Source organism: Ursus americanus, chromosome 16 (genome assembly GCF_024610735.1).
Source record: "Ursus americanus isolate L20-20 chromosome 16, mUrsAme1.1.p, whole genome shotgun sequence".
In the NCBI taxonomy this organism is placed as follows: domain Eukaryota; kingdom Metazoa; phylum Chordata; class Mammalia; order Carnivora; family Ursidae; genus Ursus; species Ursus americanus.
Genome location: NC_142142.1, coordinates 10,284,785 through 10,305,536, shown reverse-complemented (window position 1 = coordinate 10,305,536; position 20,752 = coordinate 10,284,785). Strand labels below are relative to the sequence as shown.

General features: G+C 49.3%; 1 protein-coding gene across 1 annotated transcript in view; it reads left to right on the top strand.

Annotated features, from left to right (window-relative positions):
• MAP6 (microtubule associated protein 6) overlaps positions 1–20,752 on the top strand; it is a 73,921-nt gene that overhangs the window by 34,534 nt on the left and 18,635 nt on the right. The window contains exon 2 of the mRNA XM_045816318.2: positions 18,801–19,014. Coding sequence (XP_045672274.2) covers positions 18,801–19,014 — 214 coding nt within the window. The remainder of the gene's footprint in view (positions 1–18,800; positions 19,015–20,752) is intronic.

The following is a 20,752-nucleotide window of genomic DNA, read 5'->3' as shown; positions in this document are numbered from 1 at the left end:
TACCAGCCTGGAGATGGTTTTTGCATCTCAGGCGGTGATGCTATGTGTGTTCGTCCTGCTTTCAGTCCTTTCTCCCCAGCTTTTCCCTAGTCTGGTTTTGCTTCAAAAAGAGAAAACAGAAGTGACAGGACAGTAGGCCTGTTTCCAACCTGTGCCGTGTTTTCTCTGTCATCCGTCTCCATGAGACCCCGTGCATCACCCCTAAGAGTGGTTGGGGCCCCACTCTGGCCCTGTTGAGCCCCCTATGCTCCTCTCTGCCCCAGCACCGCTCATCCCACACGAATCCAGTCTGTTTCTTTTCCTCCTCGGCCCCTAACTAGACAGTGAGCTCCTTGTCCTCTATCCCCACGTGCTAACACAGTGCCTGGCTCGCCGTTTCTCTGAGGCCTCGGGCAGTAACTTCACCTCTCTGGGCTTAGTTTCCTCCTCCATAAGCTGCACAGTAATAGTGCCCATCTCAAAGGCTGGTGCTAAGGACTCAATCACATCACGAGGGCAAAGCTCCCTGCACCCTGTAGGCCCCTGGTAAGCAGTAATCATCTCGTAACTGCCGCAGACACTCAGCAGTTGAATTAAATAATCTGTCAGCAGAGTTGACAGTAAGTTCTAATTCGTCATCATCAAAAAGAACATACGAGAATCTGCAGCCTCCAGTCTCTCCCTTTCCTCAGGCTCTCGTGGTCCCCAAGGGGCCTGAATCACCCAACCCATGTGCCTCCCAAGCCACATCATCTCATCACTCCACCACTCTGAGATCTTGAGTGGCTCCCGCCGCCTCCAGAGTCAAGCCTCACTCTGTGACCCACACCCCCTCCACCTGGCTTGCCTCCACTGCCCCTTATGTAATCCTTGGCTGTAAAATGAGGTGAGACCGTCTTGGTGCCTGTCCAGCTTTGCTGCTCTGTGATTCTCCCACAATCCTGTTCATTCAACCCGCGTTTTCTGAGCGCCTGCTTTATGCTGGGCCTTGGGCAGGGCCCGGGCTACAGATCCTGCCCTCGGGGCCTCCAGCCTAGGAGAAAATAGAAGCATCTTCAAGATGTGGTGGAGATGGGAAGGGATGCCCTGTGGGAGCTGGGGCGGAAGCCCTCAGCCTGTCTGGAGGTCAGCGATAGCTTCACAGAGTTGGCACTGGGGGCGGGGGTGGTGTCAAGTAAAGAACATAGGGCCCAGGGGAGCATTCTGGAAAGAGAAAAGTACTAGTGCAGACTAATGCAGACGTGTGGATGAACTGCTCGGGGGACGAGAGTGGGAGGCAGTGGGCCTGCAGAAGTGGGCCATGGCAGGGCCAGAGCTGAGGTCTCGCTGAGGAGTTTGGCCTTGACCCTCCAGATGCAGAAACAGCAGAGGTCCTTCAGTCGCTCCCCAACCACAGCCGGAAGTGTGCCTCCCTTCTGGTTGCCTAGTCTGCACATCGTATTGGGCTTCACATTTTATTCTAATAGTTACACAAGAGAAAAAAAGTCGTTTTTAAATTTTCGGTTTCGTTTTGTATACAGAAACAGATTACTATAGGACAATAGGAAAATGTCAGATCTGTACTTGGCCATTCACTCTTGAATTTGATTTCTGGCCCCTCCATTTACTAGCTGAGTACCCTTGAGCAAATCACTTGCCCCTCTGGACCTTGGTCTTCTCATCTGTAAAATTGGGGGACGGGCCCCACCTTACAGCACTTCTGTGGGGATTACAGATGAAAGCATGTTTTTGTGGGGCACCTGGCAAATTAGAGGCCCTGACACATCCCTTCTCTTCTCTCCCCTCTCAGTCACTGGGTTTCCTGTCACCTGGATGCCAGCCCAGTGACCTGCACCTGGCAAAGAGTGCCGGGGCAGTGATGTGAGGGAGGGTTCCTAAGAAACAGTCATTGCTTCCCCCGAAGACTGGGTGCTTTGAGGGGCTTTGTTCCCCCAGCTGAACGCTTGTGAGCTCCCTGGGCGCACAACCTGCCCTTCCAGGCTGTCCAGGTGTCGAGGCTGCACTCGTGAGTTTGTGTGTGAGATCTTCTTCCTATGCATAGCCCTGGAAAGCTCTGAACAGGAAATGGGCAGGAATTTCAGTGCCTCCTCTTCTTTGAAAACCCCTGTTTATCTTCTCAGGCCCCCTCAGATTCTCATGGGAACCTTGAACTCCCAGAGCACCTCTCAGCTCTCAGCCAGAAGTTCCTTAAAGGCTATGATACTCAGGGTTGCTTCATGAATGCTTATCAGCAGAGTACCTGGCAGGGGCTCCGAGGCACGAAACCACGGTTAAAATACCGGCCGAGCACCTGCTGCGGGAAAGGTGGTGTGTTCAGTACACTGCTGACCAGTGGGCACGAGCCAGGAGCTTTGGGAACCGAAAGTATAGTGCGATGCTTGCCCTTCTCAGGAAGGCATACCTGTTCCCGATGGCCCTATAAATTATGCTGGTTTGTGTCTTTCAACTGTTTTCTCTACCACCTTCTTTGCCTATATTTGAGCTGCAGTTTGAAGTAGCCGTTTCCCCAGTAGAAAGGGAAAAGACAAAATTCAAGGCGAAGACAGGCCCCTACAAAGACACAGACTTGTGAAAGTATTTCAGGCTTTCACGGGGCAGCTTATGGAGGTCAAAATACGGAGTTGAACAGACCCGGGTTCAAATCTGGCCCTGACTGACAGAGACACCCTACGTAAGTGCCTGCACCAATCTGGAACTCGGGACAGACACTCCAGCCTTCTGGGGCCACCCTGAAGGTTAGAGAGCAAATATGTGTAAGTGCCTCCCACCCGTGGCATGGAGAGCAGATGGGAAGTCATGCAGCCCTGGCTTTCCTGTTGCCCCTTAGCAACTGACCTTTATGGGTTGTTTTTAAAGAATTATTTATTTATTTATTTATTTGAGAGGTGGGGGAGGGGCAGAGGGAGAGAGAAACCGCGCAGACGGTGCTGAGCGTGGAGCCTGACGCAGGCCTCGATCTCACGATCCTGAAATCACACCTGAGCTGAAACCAAGAGTTGCACTTAACCAATCGGGCCACTCAGGTGCCCCACAGCTGGGCTTCAAAGGTGCCACACCAAAACACTGTCCCCCTGATTACTGGCCCAGGCAAGTGACTAACAGGACTGAGTCTGACCCTGCAGCTTCATGAAGAAATTCTAGGTCCCGTGTTTGAGAAAACCCCTCCGGGTTCCATGGCCTGGAAAAAAAAGTCTCACATTTTCTCTGACTCCGATGCCTCTGAGGATGTCTATTATTCTTAGAGCTCACGGGTTACTGAAAGACTTGCTGCGAAAATAATTGCATTGCAAAAAGAAAGAGAGGCCCCGAAGCCAAGTGTGTTTAGTTGTTCCTGGGTAAATAAAGTCGTAATTCCACCCACCAGACCGCCCACCCTCTTGCTGCCCGGCTGCACCCCCCTGCTGTGCCCCCACAGCTCCCACTACCTCAGCGGAGATGAAGCATGGGCAGCCCAAAGCAGAATTTAATGGTATCGCTTCCAATGAATCATTAGCAACAAGAAACAAGCGTGACATTAAATGCACCCAAGATGGCATCATGGGGGTCACCTACTTAATATCTTAATGCTCACCATTACTTAATGATTTCCGAGGTTTGGTCATGCTTCAGCACTGTCGGACTTAGAGTGCATTCCTATTTCCAAACAAAGGAATAGTTTGCAGGCTTCACACACGATCATTATCAAGAGTTTGTAATACATGAAAAAAGTGTTTTCTTTTCCAGCTATTTCCTTATGGAAGTTTCTAGAAATGGAATTGCTAGATCAGAGGATGGCAGTTTTAAAGGCTTTGCTCCTTAGTTCACATAGTCAACAAACATGCACTGAGGACTTGTGATGTACCAGACATTCTGCGGGCCCCCCGGACGCACGGTGCTGTCCTGCTGGGTTGAGTCGGGCTGTGCTTCCCCCACACCCTTGCCAGCAGTGGCCACGGTTATGCCTTTCCCACCTGACCAGCCTACACAGAGAGAGTAATATATTCCCAGGGACTTAAAGATTTAAATGTAAGAAATAAATATGCAGAACAGAATTGCAGATAATTATTTATAGGATTGTGTCATAGGGAAACTTTGAAAGCTTAACCCCAGGAGCAAACAGGATAAAGGAAAAGGTTGATAGACTAGGCCACGTGCAAAGGTAAAGCTTATACATGGGTCCATATACATGTAGATATGGATATCTCTGCGGATGCGTATCTCCATCTCTTTCTATATATATGATTCCATACCCTTGTATGTCCGTACATAGAAAATAAAAGATAAACTGGGAACCACAGTTGCAAAGAATTCGTATCTTTTATTTATTTTTATTATTTATTTTTATTTTTATGTTTTTACTATCTTTTTTTTTAATCTATAAGAGTTATAGAGAACTCTTACAAATTAGTGGGAAAAGAAAAATGGAAAACCAACTACAATGACTGTGTGTTCCTTTTACAATTAAAAAAGTAAACTCAGGGCTGTTTGCTTTGAGTGCATGCTAAACCGTTCCAGCCTCCAGAGCAGGGGCCAGGGGCACAGAGATGGCTTCAAAGCCACCTCTGCCCTCCCAGGCCTCACAGATGGGCTTGGAAACAAATAGCCAGGAGCACGATGTGAGATATCAGACAAAGGCGCTGGTACAGGCAAGTCCCAGGGCACCGAAGCAGGCGGGGATCACCTTCCTGCAAGGGGACGGATGTCAGGGAAGAAGATGTTCCAACTGGATTTTTAACAGCTTCATTGAGAAAATTCACCCCTTTTAAGCGCACAGTTTGATGAGATCTGATAACTGGATACAGTGGTACAACCATCCCTGAAAGACAGTTCGAGAATGCTGCCATCCCTCGTGTTCGTTTACAACCAATCCATCCTCCCGCCCTAGGCTTAGGCAGCCCCGATCTTCCTGTTTCTATGATTTTCCTTTTCCAGAATTTTTTTATAAATGGAATCATGTAATATGTAGTGTTCTCTGTCTGGCGTCTTTGATTTAGCTTAACGTTCTTGAGATTCATCTATATTGGTTCATTCCTTTTTACTGATGAGTATTTATTATCCATTCTATGGATTTACCCATTTTGTTTATTCGTTCATTAGTTCATGAACATTTGGATTCTTTCCAGCTTTTGGGCTCCCATGAATAATGCTGATACTAATATTCATGTATAAGTTGTTCGTAGATGTGTATTTTCACTTCTCTTTGGTATTTGGGAGAAGAATTGTTGGGTCATATTGTAAGTGTATGGTTAACTTAAAAATAATGTTTTCCGGGGCGCCTGGGTGGCACAGCGGTTAAGCGTCTGCCTTCGGCTCAGGGCGTGATCCCGGCGTTATGGGATCCAGCCCCACATCAGGCTCTTCCGCTATGAGCCTGCTTCTTCCTCTCCCACTCCCCCTGCTTGTGTTCCCTCTCTCTCTGGCTGTCTCTATCGCTGTCAAATAAATAAATAAAATCTTTAAAAAAAAATAATAATGTTTTCCCCCAAGTAACTGTACTGTTTTACATTCCCATCAGCAATATAGGACAGATTGATTGCTCCACATTTTTGACAACATTGAGCGTTGTCAGTGTGCTTTATTTTAGCCATTTTCGTGAGTATGTGGTGGTATCTTACTGCGGTTTTAATTTGTATTTCCCTAATGACTATTAGTGTTTACGATCTTTTCATGTGCTCATTTGCCATCGTATATGATCGCATATTGGCAAAGTGTCTGTTAATATTCTTCCCATTTTTAAATTGGGTTGTTTGTCTTATCATTGAGTTTTAAGAGATCTTTCTATATTCTGAATGCACAGCCTTTATCAGATATGTTTTGCAAATATTTTCTCTCCGACTATGCTTGTCTTGACCTCGTCTTAATGGCATCTCTTGAAGAGTAAACCGTGTAATTTTGATGGACTTAAATTTATCATTTTTCTCTTTTATTGTTTTGGGGTTTTGTGTCATACCTAAGAAATCTTTGCCTACTCCAAGGTCACAAAGATTTTCCTCTGTGTCTTCTCTTACAAGTTGCTTGGTTTTAGGGTTTATATTTAGGTGTCTAGTCCATTTCTAATTAATTTTTTTGTGTATGGTGTAAGATAATGCTTGAGATTCCTTTGCTTTTCACATGGACATCCACTTTTTCCAACACATTAGTTGGAAATGCTATCATTTTCCCCATTGAATTACCTTAGCACGTTTTCCAAAAATAAATGAACCACATATGTGAGCAGTGGCATGACAGTAAATGTTTAACTAGCTCTCTGGAAAAAAGGAGGGGCCTGATTTGTAGTGTTGGCCAATTTCCTGATATTTTCACAAGGCTGATTTCAAGCTACCAGCTCACCAAATAACTGCAAATTTAACAACTTTCATCAGCTCTGTGCGCGAAGATAAGCCAACTTCACCGCACTACTGTATGCAGAAATCTATTTCTGAATTACCTGTTTTGTCTTAGATCAATGTGTCTATCTTTACGCAGTAACATACTTGGTTACTATAGCTTTATAATAACTTTTGAAATCAGGTTGAGTAAATCCGCAGACTCTGTTTCTCTTTCTCAAAATTGTGCTGGCAATTCTAGATCTCTTACATTTCCATGTAAGTTTTAAGATCAACTTGTCATTGTTTACAAAAGTCCTCTTGGGATTTTGACGAGGATTGCTTTGAATTTATAGCTCAATTTCTAGAATTACTATCTTAACAGTATTGACTCTTCCAATTTAGGGACATGGTATATGTCTTTATGGAGGCCTTCAATTTTTCGTAGCAATGTTATATAGGTTTCAATTCCAGGCATCACACGTCTTTTGTTGAACTTGTTCCTAAGTATTTTATTCGTCCTGGTGCTATTGTGAATGGATTTAATTTTTTTTCTTTTTCCAATGTTTGTTACTAGTCTATAGAAATAAAACTCATTTTTGTATATTGATTGAGTATCCAGCAACCTTGCTAAACTCATTCATTTGTTCTAGTACTTTTTGTACATTCCTGAGGATTTTCTAAATGCAAGATCATATTTATATAAATAATGACAGTTTTACTTCTTCTCTTCTGATCTGTATGCCTTTCATTTATTTTTCTTGCTTTATTATACTGGCTATGGCCCTCAGTACAATGTTGAATAGAAGTGACGCGAGTGGACATCCTTGCCTTGTTCCTGATCTTGGGAGAAGAGCATTTAGTCTTTCACCATTGAGTATAATGTTACCTGTAGGATTTTTGTACATCCTATCTATTAGGTTGAGGACGTTCCCTTCTGTTCCTACTTTGCTGAGGTGGGTTTTTTTTAATGATGAAAAGGTGTTAGATTTTGGCAAATGTTTTTTCTATGTCTATTAAGATGATCTGTGGTTTCTGTCCTTTATTCTATGAAAATGGTATATTATATTAACTGATTTGGGGGTGTTAAAGCAACCTTGCATTCCTGGGATAAATCTCACTTGTTCATGGTGTTTAAACCTTTTCACATGTTGCTGGATCTGATTTACTGACCTTTTGTTAAGGGTTTTAATATTCATATTCACGAGGAATGTTGACCCGTAGTTTCCTTGTGATGTCTTTGACTGGCTTGGTATCAGAAAAATACCTGACACTACCCATCTTAAAATAAGCCGGGAACTATTCTCTTTTCTAAAAGAAATTGTTAGGATTGATATTTATTTTTTTCCTTAATGTTTGATGTAACTCACCAGGGAAACTATCTGGGGCTGGATTTTCTTTGTGGAAAGATTTTAAATTACGAATTCAATTTCTTTACTTGATATGTATGTATTCAGTTTTTCTATTTCTTTTTTAGTCAGTTTTGTAATTTGCATCTTTCTAAGAATTTTTTCATTTCCTCTATATTGTCAGATTTATTGACATGATGTTACCCCCAGTATTCCCATATAATTGAGTTACATTTTAAAGAGTAAATTATCATGGGTCTCAATAAGTCATAAAATGTTTTCTTCCACACCAGCTTGATTGGTGAAAAAGATATTTACCAAGTACTTCCTAGGCCCCAAAGAATAAGGAAACTTAAGCTTACTGAACACTTCGCTAGACGGATCATGCAACGTCCTTGACGTTGTGGAGCTCCTCTCACGGGGGTGTACTCCCAGAACTCTAGGTCTACCCCCAGAAGGGGGCAGCACTGTCTCCCACCTTTCAGAGCATACTCCTACTGTTTCCATTTCCTGTCTAAGGACCCATCTTTCTGCAAGTAAGGGACACAGATCTTTGGGGACCCAACTCACCAGAAGCACACAGCCTTCCTTTTTCAACTTCAGCCGGATGACTGTGTGGTCTAGTGGCAAAACCACCCCAGAATTCCTATGACTAAAAAGCCCAGCTAGTAATGGGGAAGTGGGGGGCAGGGCAGAATGAGGAGGGAGTCAATGTGATTTTCCTCCAAGCTCTCATCTAGCTCTTCTTTTTTCCCACCTGAGGTGTATTTGTACGCGTACTTATTTTAACTACCACACTCCCTCCCTCTTATCCTCCACCTGCCAACTATAGCTTTCTTTTTTTGCCCTTTTTCTTCCATACAGTTCTTAGCATAGTGCTTAGTAAATACAGCAACCTTAATTAATTTGTGTAGAATCACATTGACTCCTAATTGAGCAATTTTATTTTTAACTCTCTGTCATAATTCTATGCATGTTGTGCACACGAGCTTTCTTTATGTGAAACACTATTTCCCAGGTGTGCAGGGGCTCGTGAGCCCCATGCAGCTGGGACAGGACTTCGGAGCTACCCGCAGACTCTCCGTTTACCTCATGAGGGAACCCAAGCCCTGACACTCATCATTGCCAACTAATCCATGTTGGATTTTTCCATGTAAGGGAAAGGGCAGATTCTTTTCCACTCATTCTCTGTTCACATTAAATTAGCTTCAAACTTTTCTTTACATACAGACATGATTTGCTCAAGTGCACGCCCTCCTCATTTTAGAAAACTATTATATATGGTGCGCACGTGTTTACTGGATATTAATGGATAGGAAGTGTGGTCCTAAATGCTTACAACATTGGCATTCTCTATCAGATCCCTTTTTCTCCCTCTCACCCAAAAGAAGCTGAAAGATGCAGGCAAGCATATACACAGGCATAGGTCGTAAAGTTCCTTTCTTGACCCAGTCATTTCTGCCAGGAAGAAACAACCTTCTGTTCCCCTCCAAAGAGAGAGAAGCCGCTCTAAGCCCCCTGCAGCCCTCTAGGCTCAGGTGTTCTTTTCTTTTTAATCTCCAGATCCTATTTCCTTGAACCAGCTCCTGACAATAGCTTGGCAACCCGACGGCGTTCACTGACTGTCTCCATCAGATTTCATGAAAGAGCCCGCTTCCCTTCTTCGAGAACACTTTAATATAACAAATGTAGGCAAGATTTTTGAACAGAGACTTAATATGTTTCCATGACAATGTAAATTACCTATGAGAATGTGTAGGAAGATTTTAAACCATTAAGACTTAAAAGCATGATTTTCTTCCTTCGTAAAGCAGTGGAAGAATGTTGTAGAAAATTTTGTTGTCAAGAGGATGGGGAGAGAATTTTATTTCCCAAGAACTTAGATATGTCATAAACTTGGGCCTTATGGGCAGAGACATAGAATTTATATTTGACCATAGCTGGCAGTAATCCATTATTCTGAGCCCCTACTTTTGTCAAGAAGTGATTTGTACCAATTACCACATGTAGATATTCTCCCCAGCAGTAGAATTATTCCTTGTATAATTCTATTTCATCATTTCTTGTAAATGCCAGGCTTTTTCAAATTAGAAATGAAAGAGCAGCCCCTATTCTCTTTGGCAATACTTTCTCTCCAAGGCCAAACCCTCGCCATTCTCCTGACGCCTGCCCTCCCCCCTCTCCTGGGGCCTGGCTTCATCAATCAGCCGGCTCCCCACCCGTCTTCAGTCTCCCCCCTATAATTGCTCTTTCAGTATCTCCCCTGGAATCACTGCAAGAAAATGTGTGTAAGTGGGACAAGTCCTTAAGCGGACATCTGTGTATGGCGGACGTTCAGTATTGGAGATTCAATTCATCAGGCATTCACTGAATGCTACTTTGTTCGAGTCGAATGTGAAATGCATTCAGAAATAAACCTGGCATTGGAAGCTGCTGCCCCGATTTGGCCCTCTCCTAGCACCGGAACGTTGACTGCCACGGTGAGAAATGCAACAGTGGGGACAGACATTGGACAGACTCTTGACATTGATGGCGTGGTGGTTTCTATCTCCCCGCCTGACTCCCAGGTCCGTGGAAGCTGTTGTTGCATCCGTCTAATTACCCTGTATCGCTAGCTCTGTGCCTGGAATGTAGAAGGTATTCAATAATTTTTCTTGAACAAATGACTGTGTAATAAAAACTAAATACATTTATTATATAGGTCTCCACCGTGGGCTTTGTTGTAGTGACACAAGTGGGCGGGGCTCTTCGTGAACACATTCTCATTGAACCGCACATCAGCCCTGTGGGGTAGGTCTCGGGCTCCCTGCAGTTAGTTCAGAGCAGGGGAGCGCCTGGCCCAAGGGTTAGAGCTGGGATCCAGCCCGGGTTTATCTCACTCCAGAGCCTGTGCCCTTGCCAGTGAACCACCTTCCCTGTCCTGACCCGGGCTCCGTGCTGCTTCTCATCTCATTAACCTCTACCTGCGCCTCCCTGAGCCCCTGCTCTGTGCTCTGAGACATCATTTTCGCCCAGGGTCTGTGTGTCTTTGTTTCTGCGGCTGACCTGGCCCCAAGGCAGCCTCATCTCTAGCAGCTTGCCTGCCTCGGAGGCTTTGCTACCTTCTATGAGGGCTGCAACATGCCCCCCCCCAGTTTCTTTTTTTTTTTTTAATGATTTTTTATTATATTGTGTTAGTCACCATACAGTACATCCCCGGTTTCCGATGTAAGGCTCGATGATTCATTAGTTGCGTATAACACCCAGTGCACCATGCAATACGTGCCCTCCTTACTACCCATCACCGGTCTATCCTATTCCCCCACCCCCCTCCCCTCTGAGGCCCTCAGTTTGTTTCTCAGAGTCCATAGTCTCTCATGTTTCATTCCCCCTTCTGATTACCCGCCCTTCTTTATCCCTTTCTTCCCCTGCCGATCATCCTAGTTCTTAGGTTCCATAGATGAGAGAAATCATATGATAATTGCCTTTCTCTGCTTGACTTATTTCACTTAGCATTATCTCCTCCAGTGCCGTCCATGTTGCAGCAAATGTTGAGAACTCGTTCTTTCTGATAGCTGAGTAATATTCCATTGTATATATGGACCACAGCTTCTTAATCCAGTCATCTGTTGAAGGGCATCTCGGCTCCTTCCACGATTTAGCTATTGTGGACAATGCTGCTATGAACATTGGGGTGCATATGGCCCTTCTCTTCACTACGTCTGTATCTTCCCCCCCGCCCCAGTTTCTTGCAACCAGGGTGTGACCTTCTGTTCACCTGATGCGGCGGTTCTGCGGGGGGCTTGAACTTGCTGTGCTCTGCTCACACCAGCACTTTCTGCCTTGCTTGAGTGAAGCGTGCGTGTGTTAAGCCCCTTTGACGCGAGGAATAATTTCTGATCGGGGTGCGCATTAGAAGCTATTGCTCTGTAACAAATCACTCCAACGCTGAACAACTTAAGCCAACAAATGTTCGTTATCTCATACAGTCCCTGAGGGTCAGAAACCCAGGAATGACTGAGCTGGGTGGTTCTAGGCGCTCTCCCAGCGCCGTCTGTATACTTGCCCGGTGCCGAAGAGCCCCTCTAAGACGGCTCATTCACGTGGCTTTCAGCAGGAGGCTTCCGTTCCTTGCCACGCAGCCGCTCCGGGGGGCTTGTGTGTGTGCTCCTGTCGTGGCCGCTTTCTGTCCTCAGGGTGAGAGATCACAAGAAAGCAGGCAGGAGGCCTGACCACGTAACAGCCCAGCCTCAGAAGCTCCATACCGCCACCTCCGCCGTGTTCTGCTTGTTGGAAGGGAGTCACTGAGCGCCATCGCGTGCAAGGGAAGCGGAACTAGGTACCACCGAAGGGAGGCGTGTCTTAGAGTCTGTGGACATATGGTGAGAGGCGATAGAGATGCCAGATGCCGTGGGACGCATGGGTGGCAACTGCGCGCCCCCTCCCTGGCCAGGGCGGCAGGGGCTTCCTGTTCAGCCCTTCCCACGGGTGAGGGAGGTGGAGGCGACGGTTTTGAATCCCTGGCTCAGGCTCCATGAGCCTTACACAGATGCAAAAGGACAGAAGGTCAGAGAAGAGCAAGCTCCACGCAGCCGTGGGCCTGGAGGCGGGTGGCGAGCACCCAGCCTGGCAAGGACCGTCGAGCGGTATTTCAGTAGCTGGAGGTGTGGAGGGAAGAGCATGCTGGCGACGGGAACAGCAAGGGCTAAAGTTCAGGGGAGGGGAAGCGCAGTAGGTGTTCAGGGGAGGGCCGCGTGGGGTCCTCATGGGCAGAACCAGCGACGGTGGCTGCGGCACGGGGTCGTTGTGGGGGTTACAGCAGATAATGCCTTTGAAGAGCTTTGCACAGCACCTGGTGCCCAGCAGGTGCTCACCAACTGATGATGTGGTGACTGGTGAAGATGACGAAGTAAGGCCGGGAAGGTTACTGAGGCCGAGTTACAGGGCGTGCGCGTCCTCCTGAGGAGTCCCAGCATGAGGAAACTGGGGGGGCCTTGGCTTGGACTGTAGCGACTGGCGTCTGTCGTGGTGTTTAGCAGGGGAGTGCGGTGCTCCCGGCCCAGCTGGAGGAAGATCTCTCCTGGAGCCTGTGCCGATGAATCAGAGTGAGGAGGGGGGCCGGGACCCTGACGCCGTGGTCCTGGTGCCATGATCCAGGGAGAGGAGGCCTTCAGGGCCGAGGTGAGATGGTGCAGGGGGACTGGACAGGAGGAGCTGAAGGTAGGGCATTTGTTGCCTCCTTTAAAAACTTTGCCTGGTCAGCACACTGCTTTGGCAGCGGCCCTGAGTGCAAGTATGCACCTGTCTGAAGGCCCTGCGGGAACTGCCTGGGGCATCTTGTCTACCAAGTCTCTGTGAGAGGACTCATGCTGGGCCTGCCTTTGCCATTCCTGATGGGGGCTTGGAGGCTGGCCCCCGCTTTTCTCCATCGATTTTTCCAGGACACAAGAGCCATCAGAGGAGTCCTTTAAACCCAGCCCTGAATATACTGATTGGGCCTACTTCTCTGTGTGTTTACCCACCCACAGAGGGACATCATATCATAGTCCCAAACCCTTCTCTGCCCCTGAAGAGATTGTGCAGGAGAGAAGTCATGCATCGAGCCTCAAATGATCTGCTGTGGAGGGGACAGTGGGCGGCAATGCAGTTGGAAATCCTGTCCCCGTGGCTTCCCCATATCATGATACAGGAGGAGCCATGGCATGGGGAACACCTCTGGGATGCCAAGGGCAGTAGCCTGCAGATGTGGGACCCTCCCTGTATGCTCAGAGCCTCACTCCAGGGCATCCAGACTAGCTGAAGGGAAGTGCGTCTTGTGATTGCTGCCCAGAGCCAAAGCTGTCGTGAGCTTGCCGGTGGGTTACACACCCACCCCCAAGGGTGCGATGGAGGAAGGGGCAGGGGCTTTGAGTCAGATGGACTCACGGTCCAATAACCGCTTACTGGCTTGGCAAGTCTCTTCACCTGTCTGTCCTCGGGTTCCTCAAATATAACATGGGGCCAATAACAGTGACCTCACAGGGATGATGAAAGGGTAAAGTAAGTTTATATTCACAGAGAGCTCAGCCGAAAGGAAGTGGGCATTGGGAAGTGTTAGCAAACTTTTCCTCTCCTTACTTGCCCCCTAATTTTCAGGGGTTCCTTCCTGCCCCCGGCCCTTTACCACCATGGTGGCTTCACTCACCAGGGGCTCTGGGCTGCCTCCTGTCAATCTAGGGAGAATGGATTTTGTGAAAGCTTGGGGGACACCAGGTGCTTGCTTTAGTAAGGGCAACTCTTCCCTCCAGGAGCTTAAAGACTTGGGGTGTGTGGATTTTAGCAATAACAGAAGCCCCAAGCGCGAGCAGCCTTGTGAGTGCCTAAAATAGGATGGAACGCTCGATTTCCTTTCCTTCTCCAACCGTGTCCTAAGCGTATGGCTCTCCGCTGTGCAGGCCACCGGGGAAACACAGATAAATGCAGCTCTGTCCCTGGTGGAGACGGACTCCACCCGGTCAGGCGCTTGTGAGCACACACTCGGTTCAGCATGATCGGTGCTGGAACGCAAGTACAGGCAGGATATTTTCATGCCTCCCAGGAGCAAGTGCCTGCCCCGTCTGGACGGGAGTGGGGGGCCATGAGCTGATCAGAAAGGACATCAAAGAATAACTACTTCCATTAAATATTCATTCAGTGCCAAGCCCTTGAGTCCTGTGAAGAATATGAGAAAGATATGGAACATGGCTCTGAGTGGGGGCCTGGCGGGGCAGGTGGAGACAGGTGGGGTCCTCTCCCAGCTCTGTCCCTAACCTGCAGCTTGACACAGGATAAGTTAAAGGATATCCCTTCACAGCCCTGCAGATGAGGTGGGACTCAAAGGTAGGGTTCCGTCATGAACTTTCGGTTACGTATCTTATCCCTCGGGAGAGGTAAAATGGACTCATAAAATAATTAAAGAGCAGCATGAAACCGCATGGGGCACCGTAAAGTTGGACAATGTAGTAAAGCATCTAGGAGCCAAAAGACAGGAAACTTTGGGCTGAGAAATCCAGGAGGGGGTCCTGGAAGAGGAAAGCCATGAGCCGGGCCTTGAAGAATACTTAAAACTGGGGCCGTCTGAGAGGAGGACATCGTCAATGGAGGAATGATGCTGCCTCGCTCAGAAACGTTCTGTGGCTCCCCAGGCCGACTGCAAGCATGTGAACATGGCATTCCCGGCCCTGCAAGCCTGGCCCCAGCTCCCACGCAGCCCGGTCGCCTTGACATCCTTCCAAGAACCCCGCCCTCCACACCCTGAGCAGCTCACCTGCTCTCTGAACCTGCCCCACGGACTCAGAGCACTGCCCGAATTCCCTTTGCCCACTTCTCTCCATCCTTTAGAGCCCCCTTCAGAATTAAGCGTCCTTTTCCGTCTGTCCCTCTGTCCCATTTGCTTAAGGTCACACGTGGACAGATCCTGACCTCCCAAACTGTAGCCACATCAGCCATTGGGTCACATGCCCTGTGGGCCACATGCCGCCCCCATGGCTGGTGTTTGGTACATGCCAAATGAATACGGGAATGAACGATCGAGCTGAAATCCGGCTGCACAGACAGAGGAGTCCATGGTTACAGGGGACCCTGAACTCGTGGCAAGAGGCTCTGGACGTGACTGAGCTGAGGGCTGCTCTGGGAGGAGCATTTCAGGGCTGGAGCAGCTCAGGGGTCATCCGGTGAAGCCCGTGTCATCTAAACCCTCCAGGGCATTGCGCACGCAGGCCCGAGCCCGCACGGGCCCCTCCAGGGAGAACAGGCCAGCACGCTGCAGCGCCCGCATGCTGGGGAAGGGAAGGATGTGGGCTGTGGGGCCCCACCGACCCGGCCTCGTAGTTCAGCTCTGCTTCTTTGCCAGCTGGTTGGCCTTGTGCAAGGCACCTAACCCCTCTGAGCCTGGGTCACCTTCTCTTGGAAAAGAGATATAATACACCTCCTTTCAAAGTTGTTGTCAGGATTATAGAGAATATACCCAAACAACCCTCCAGCTTGTAAAAGGTGACTAATGAATGGTAGCTAGTTCTATTTTTGTGATGTATGATTAGTTATGGCTTGTGGCTGGGGAACGTTTTGTGGCGAGTTCAAAGAAAGTTCTAAGTAGCAGAGGCGCCTGGGTGGCTCAGTCGTTAAGCGTCTGCCTGCAGCTCAGGTCGTGATCCCAGGGTCCTGGGATCGAGCCCCACAGCGGGCTCCCTGCTCAGCAGGCAGTCTGTTCCTCCCTCTCCCACTCCCCCTGCTTGTGTTCCCTCTCTCGCTGTGTCTCTCTCTGTCAAATAAATAAAATCTTAAAAAAAAAAAAGTTCTAAGTAGCGAATTTGGGTTTCAACCGAACTGTCATCATCACAGTGAACTTATCATTGGACTCACTAACACGGCCTCATATGAAGATCAGTTGTTTGAAGATCAGGGGTCACCAAACTGCTCCCACGAGGACACGTCCCATGGATAATGCTCACTGTGAAACGCCTGCCAGCCCACAGGGGCCGGGACAGAGATAGAGCTGCAGAGGCTGGCCTGGGAGAGATGATCCAGAAACTGTAGGGCCGGTGTAGACCTATGTCAGTCCTAATTCTGGAAGCAGGCAGGGGTGGGAGCAGAGAAGTTGGGGTTCTGCCCTCATATATTCGGGAACCAGGTTGTTACTGGTAAGCCGCGTATAAGGGGCTTCAACTATACTTCGGTCCTCAAGGGTGGGAGGTAGGAGGGGCCTGGAGCCGTAGGCAGATCATGGCAGCCACAGTGTGACCTGGGCCAGCCCAAAATGGCTCAGAAGTCGGGTCACAGTAGCTGGTTGAACCCCTGGAAGTGTAAAAGGGTGGAGGAGAGCACAGGAAAGGATATAACGTGGCCTTGATGCCAGAGCAGATGGGTGCCACCAACAGGATCAGGAGAGTCTCAACCCTCCAAGTCCCCTTCTCCTCCCAGGTTCTCCATCTGAGCAGGTAGCACTGTCACCCACAAACCAAAATCCTGGATCTCTCCAGATTCCCCTCTGACCCTGGCCTCCCACGGCTCAGACGCTTTCAAGTCCTGCCCACTTCCCTCCTGACTCAGAGCCTCTCTCTGTCCCCACTGCCACTGTCCTGGTTCAGGCCTCTGTTTTCCTCCAGGCTCACTGCGCAGTCTTCTGCCGGGCCTCCCGGCTCCCCTCTCCCGGTCTGTGCGCCATTCACACTGCTGCCAAAGTTCCCTCTCCCCAAACTAATCTGGCCACGTTCATCTTTGGCTTGGAACCATTTGGCAACTCCTTGTTACAGTCCAGACCATCCCCTCAGCATGGCTGGCGGGACCTCATGATCTATCCAGCCTCCTGCGCTCTTCCCCACAAGCTTCAACCCAACCACCCGAAATGCCTGCAGAGGGCCTTGTCTCAGCAGCCTCTTCGTGTACCCCGCATTCTGCCTGGAACCCTGGCCAGCTCCCTGTGCCGTCTCTGACTCCACTCCAGAACCCACATCCCTGACTCGCTCCCAGGCTGGCATAGGCTCTGTTCCCCACTCCCTCCCCCTTTCATGGCTCTTTTCTTATTGTCCTGGAGTAGCCTCAATCTCTCTGCCTCCCACACCTTGAAGCCGGGTGGTTCCAGGCTCTGTTCTTCCTCACTTCGGGCTTCGCAGAGCTCAGCATCCTGCCAGACAGACCTCACACACTCAGGGAATGTGTTGTGAATGAATGAATGAGAGAAAGAAATTGAATGAGGAGGGAGTGAAGACAATTTGGCAGGGGAGACAAGATGCTTTGGTTCTAGGGACGTTGAGTTTGGGTCGGTGGGGCCCCTAGGTGGGAGTCCGAGCTGTACTGGAAAGGCGAGTCCGAAGCTTGGGGGAGGGTCTCTTAAGCTGTGGTCTCTCTGCTTACAAAGGAGCTAATTCCCCTCAGGAGGTCAAAAGACCAGCGAGTGGCTCAGTGTTACCAAACCAGCTTTATCGACTCAGAGAACCTCTGAGCTAGAAGGACGCATAAGGGCTTTGTCTGGTCTGAGTCTTTTTTGACAGGTGTGGAGACCAAGGCTCAGAGAGGGGAGTGGCTGGCTCCACAGCTCATTAGAGGCAGGGCTAGGACCGAGTGACTCTCACAGCCTCAGCTCTTTCTGTCGTCCCCTGTGGCCTCCTGTTTGTGCCACTCGTCTCTGAGCCCCGAAGGAGGGCGTTATCAATGAGGGTGACAGGGGCGTTGGAAGAACCAAACCGCAGATATTCACACCCTAACTCTTCCTTTCCCACAACACAGTTTCTCGTGGCCCCACATGGAAACAGATCCATCGACTGTCGTGCACTCAACAAGCAGGAGAGAGCCTGTGGCCTCCATCAGCAGCCACATGTATTTTACCCTGCCCTGGGCCTTGTCCCCATCTGGTCTCCAGCCCTGTAACGGATCAGAAACGGCTGATTCGAACCCACAGGATCCTAACAGGAAAAATAAGAACATGGGCACACTGACTCAGCAAAAAGCAGCAGATGGTGGTCATTATAGGGTCAGGACCCATAGCCATTCACACCAGAGCGCGAGAAGGCTCTCCTGCGCGTACTCAGCGCGACCTCAGTCCTGACAGTGACATGAACCTTATGTTCCGTACAGTTGCTCATTTGTGGTCTGCAAGCATTTTGACATCTCATGAGTATTTTCATCTTCAATGATTAAGACTGTTAAATTTCTGACAGTATAACAAGCAAGCCCTCTGCTATCAAGGGGTGGAAATATCCTTGAGGATCCTGGCTAACAGGGTCTCCATCATGACAAGGCAGAGGAAGGGGACTGGCATCTGTCCTTGGCCACGGCACACCAGGCACACCGTCTAACCCGTCTCATTTTCACACTCTCAGCCTCACACACGGCAGGCATTCAATCAGAGAGCTTGAACCCATGCATGATGGAACGGATGGAGTGTTTTCAGCCTCATTTGAGATATTGCAAAAACAAGGCCCAGAGATCAGTTAGAATTGCCCACCCGTGCTCACACAACGGTAGCTGGGGGCCTGAGCTCCTTCCTCCTACAAAGGCTGTTGCCACAGCCTGCGTGAACGTGGCAGGAAGGAAACCGTGCGCTTCCCCACGAGGAAACAGGGGAGCTCGCTGCTCAGCCACCCCTCCGTGAGCGGCACCGACTGAGAGCCTGCTGACTTTGCAGCCCCGTACCAGGAGCGCTGCGTCCCAGCAGGTAACGTTTCCTATCACTTATGCTTTCTTTGATTCACAGGAATGAATTCAGAGCGTGGACGGACATCAAGCCTGTGAAACCGATAAAGGCCAGGCCCCAGTACAAGCCCCCAGATGATAAGATGGCTCACGAGACCAGCTACAGTGCCCAGTTCAAGGGGGAGGCCAACAAGCCAACACCAGCGGACAATAAGGTCGTTGATCGCAGAAGAATACGCAGCCTCTACAGCGAACCCTTCAAGGAACCCCCAAAGGTGAGACAGATCTTGTGGGGAACCCTCCACACAACCTAGAACAAAGGCGTTACCTGCAGCAAAGCGTAAGGGCAGGGCTACTGCCCACCTGGCCCAGCCCCCAAGGGATCCTGGGAAATTCCTCCTCTCCTTGGTAGCACAGAGACAGAGGGAACTGCAACCTTCGCTAAATTCAAAGGGAATGTTAAAAAGGAACAGTGCCTAAAATAAAGCAGCTTGAAGACTGGCAGGTTTTCAGGGAACTAGGTTTTGATTTTGAGAACCTCCCCCCCTCAAAAAGTGGCAGAAAACCTCACCTGAGCCCTCAATGCCCCCTTCTTAAAACAACTGCTTTTGCCCCCGACGTGCTGGCCATTGGAGGTATCTCGCTGGCTTCCTCCCCGCCCTGCCCCTGCCGCATCCTGGGCTCCAATCCATAGACACTTCCTCCCCCCTTTTTATCCTTTTCCTCCATAAACACTATGCACCCTCGGCTCTTAGTCTGTCGCAGAGCACCTGTCTCCTCAGCTGCAAGATGTGTTCCAGGTAATTTGTTACTATAATAGACAGTTTGTGAACGCTTTACATTTCTAAGTAACTTCCAGTGGCTTCAGGGATTTCCATATAATAATACTACTTGGCCTCATTGCATCCCAGTACACACTCAGGAGGGGGAGAACCGAGTTGGAGACAGCTGGAAGCAGGAATCATAAATGCCTAAAGCTGATTCTGTGAAGTCAAGCCACACGGGATTGTGCAAATATCCACTCGTTGGTCTGTAAGAGCAGGAAAAGTGTGAGATCCTTTCCTCTGCTTTTGTCCGAAAGTCTTGCATGAAGCAGAGTTTCCTATTTGGCCCAGGGCCAAAGCCAGCTTGATTGGACTCCTCCACTTGAAGCACCGAAGTTTCCACTTTCCATGAAAGTGGACGAGCAAACCAGGACGACAGGTTACCCTATGTACAGGTCAGAGGTGACTGAAAACCCCTGGACCTCCCTGAGTGAATGACCTAGCCTGTGAGGCCCAACAGCGTCTCTGGCCTTCTTCCACAGACAAGGTGGGGCCCAGGACACAGGGCTGGCTCAGCACAAAAGAGGACTCAAAGGGAGGAAGGAGGGAAGTCTGGGGAAAGTGAACCCCAAATGGAGGGCTTGTTGAGAGACCAGACACAGTGGCCCCAGAGTTCTCGGGAAAGAGAGGGCCAGGCCGTCTCCTGGGAGTGAGGGGGCAGCCCTAGAGAAGAGGGTCTGGGGGGAGTAGATGGGCTGGAACGGCTACTCTGGGGAAAACAGTCCAGGGAGCCAGCAGGAGAGGAAGAGCGGATAGTGGGCAGTGCTGAAGGCCTCTCAGAGACAAGACTGCCTGGCCCATTTCTCCACATGAGCTCACCTTCCTGGAGACAGAAACAGCGGAAAGGCCGGTTTATACAGTGGTTGTACCTCCCCCCACCTCGGATCTCTGCATCTTCTATCAACAGAGGTTTATTTCTTATTACTACCCATCCATCATGGGTGGCCACAGCCCTACTCCTTGTAGTCTGACCCTCGGGTGACAGAGAGCCTCTCTCATGGCCGAGGAGAAGAGGGCATGGGGAAGCGCGGGCTGACCCTCCAGTTTCCGCTGGAGGTGACCCCTATCACTTCCGCCCACGTTTCATTGACTAAAGCAAACCGTAGGCCTGCCCGTGTTAAACAGAGCGAGGAGGTATGATCTTCCCACGGGGAGGGGCAGCGGATCGTGCAAAACAGTAACATCATCC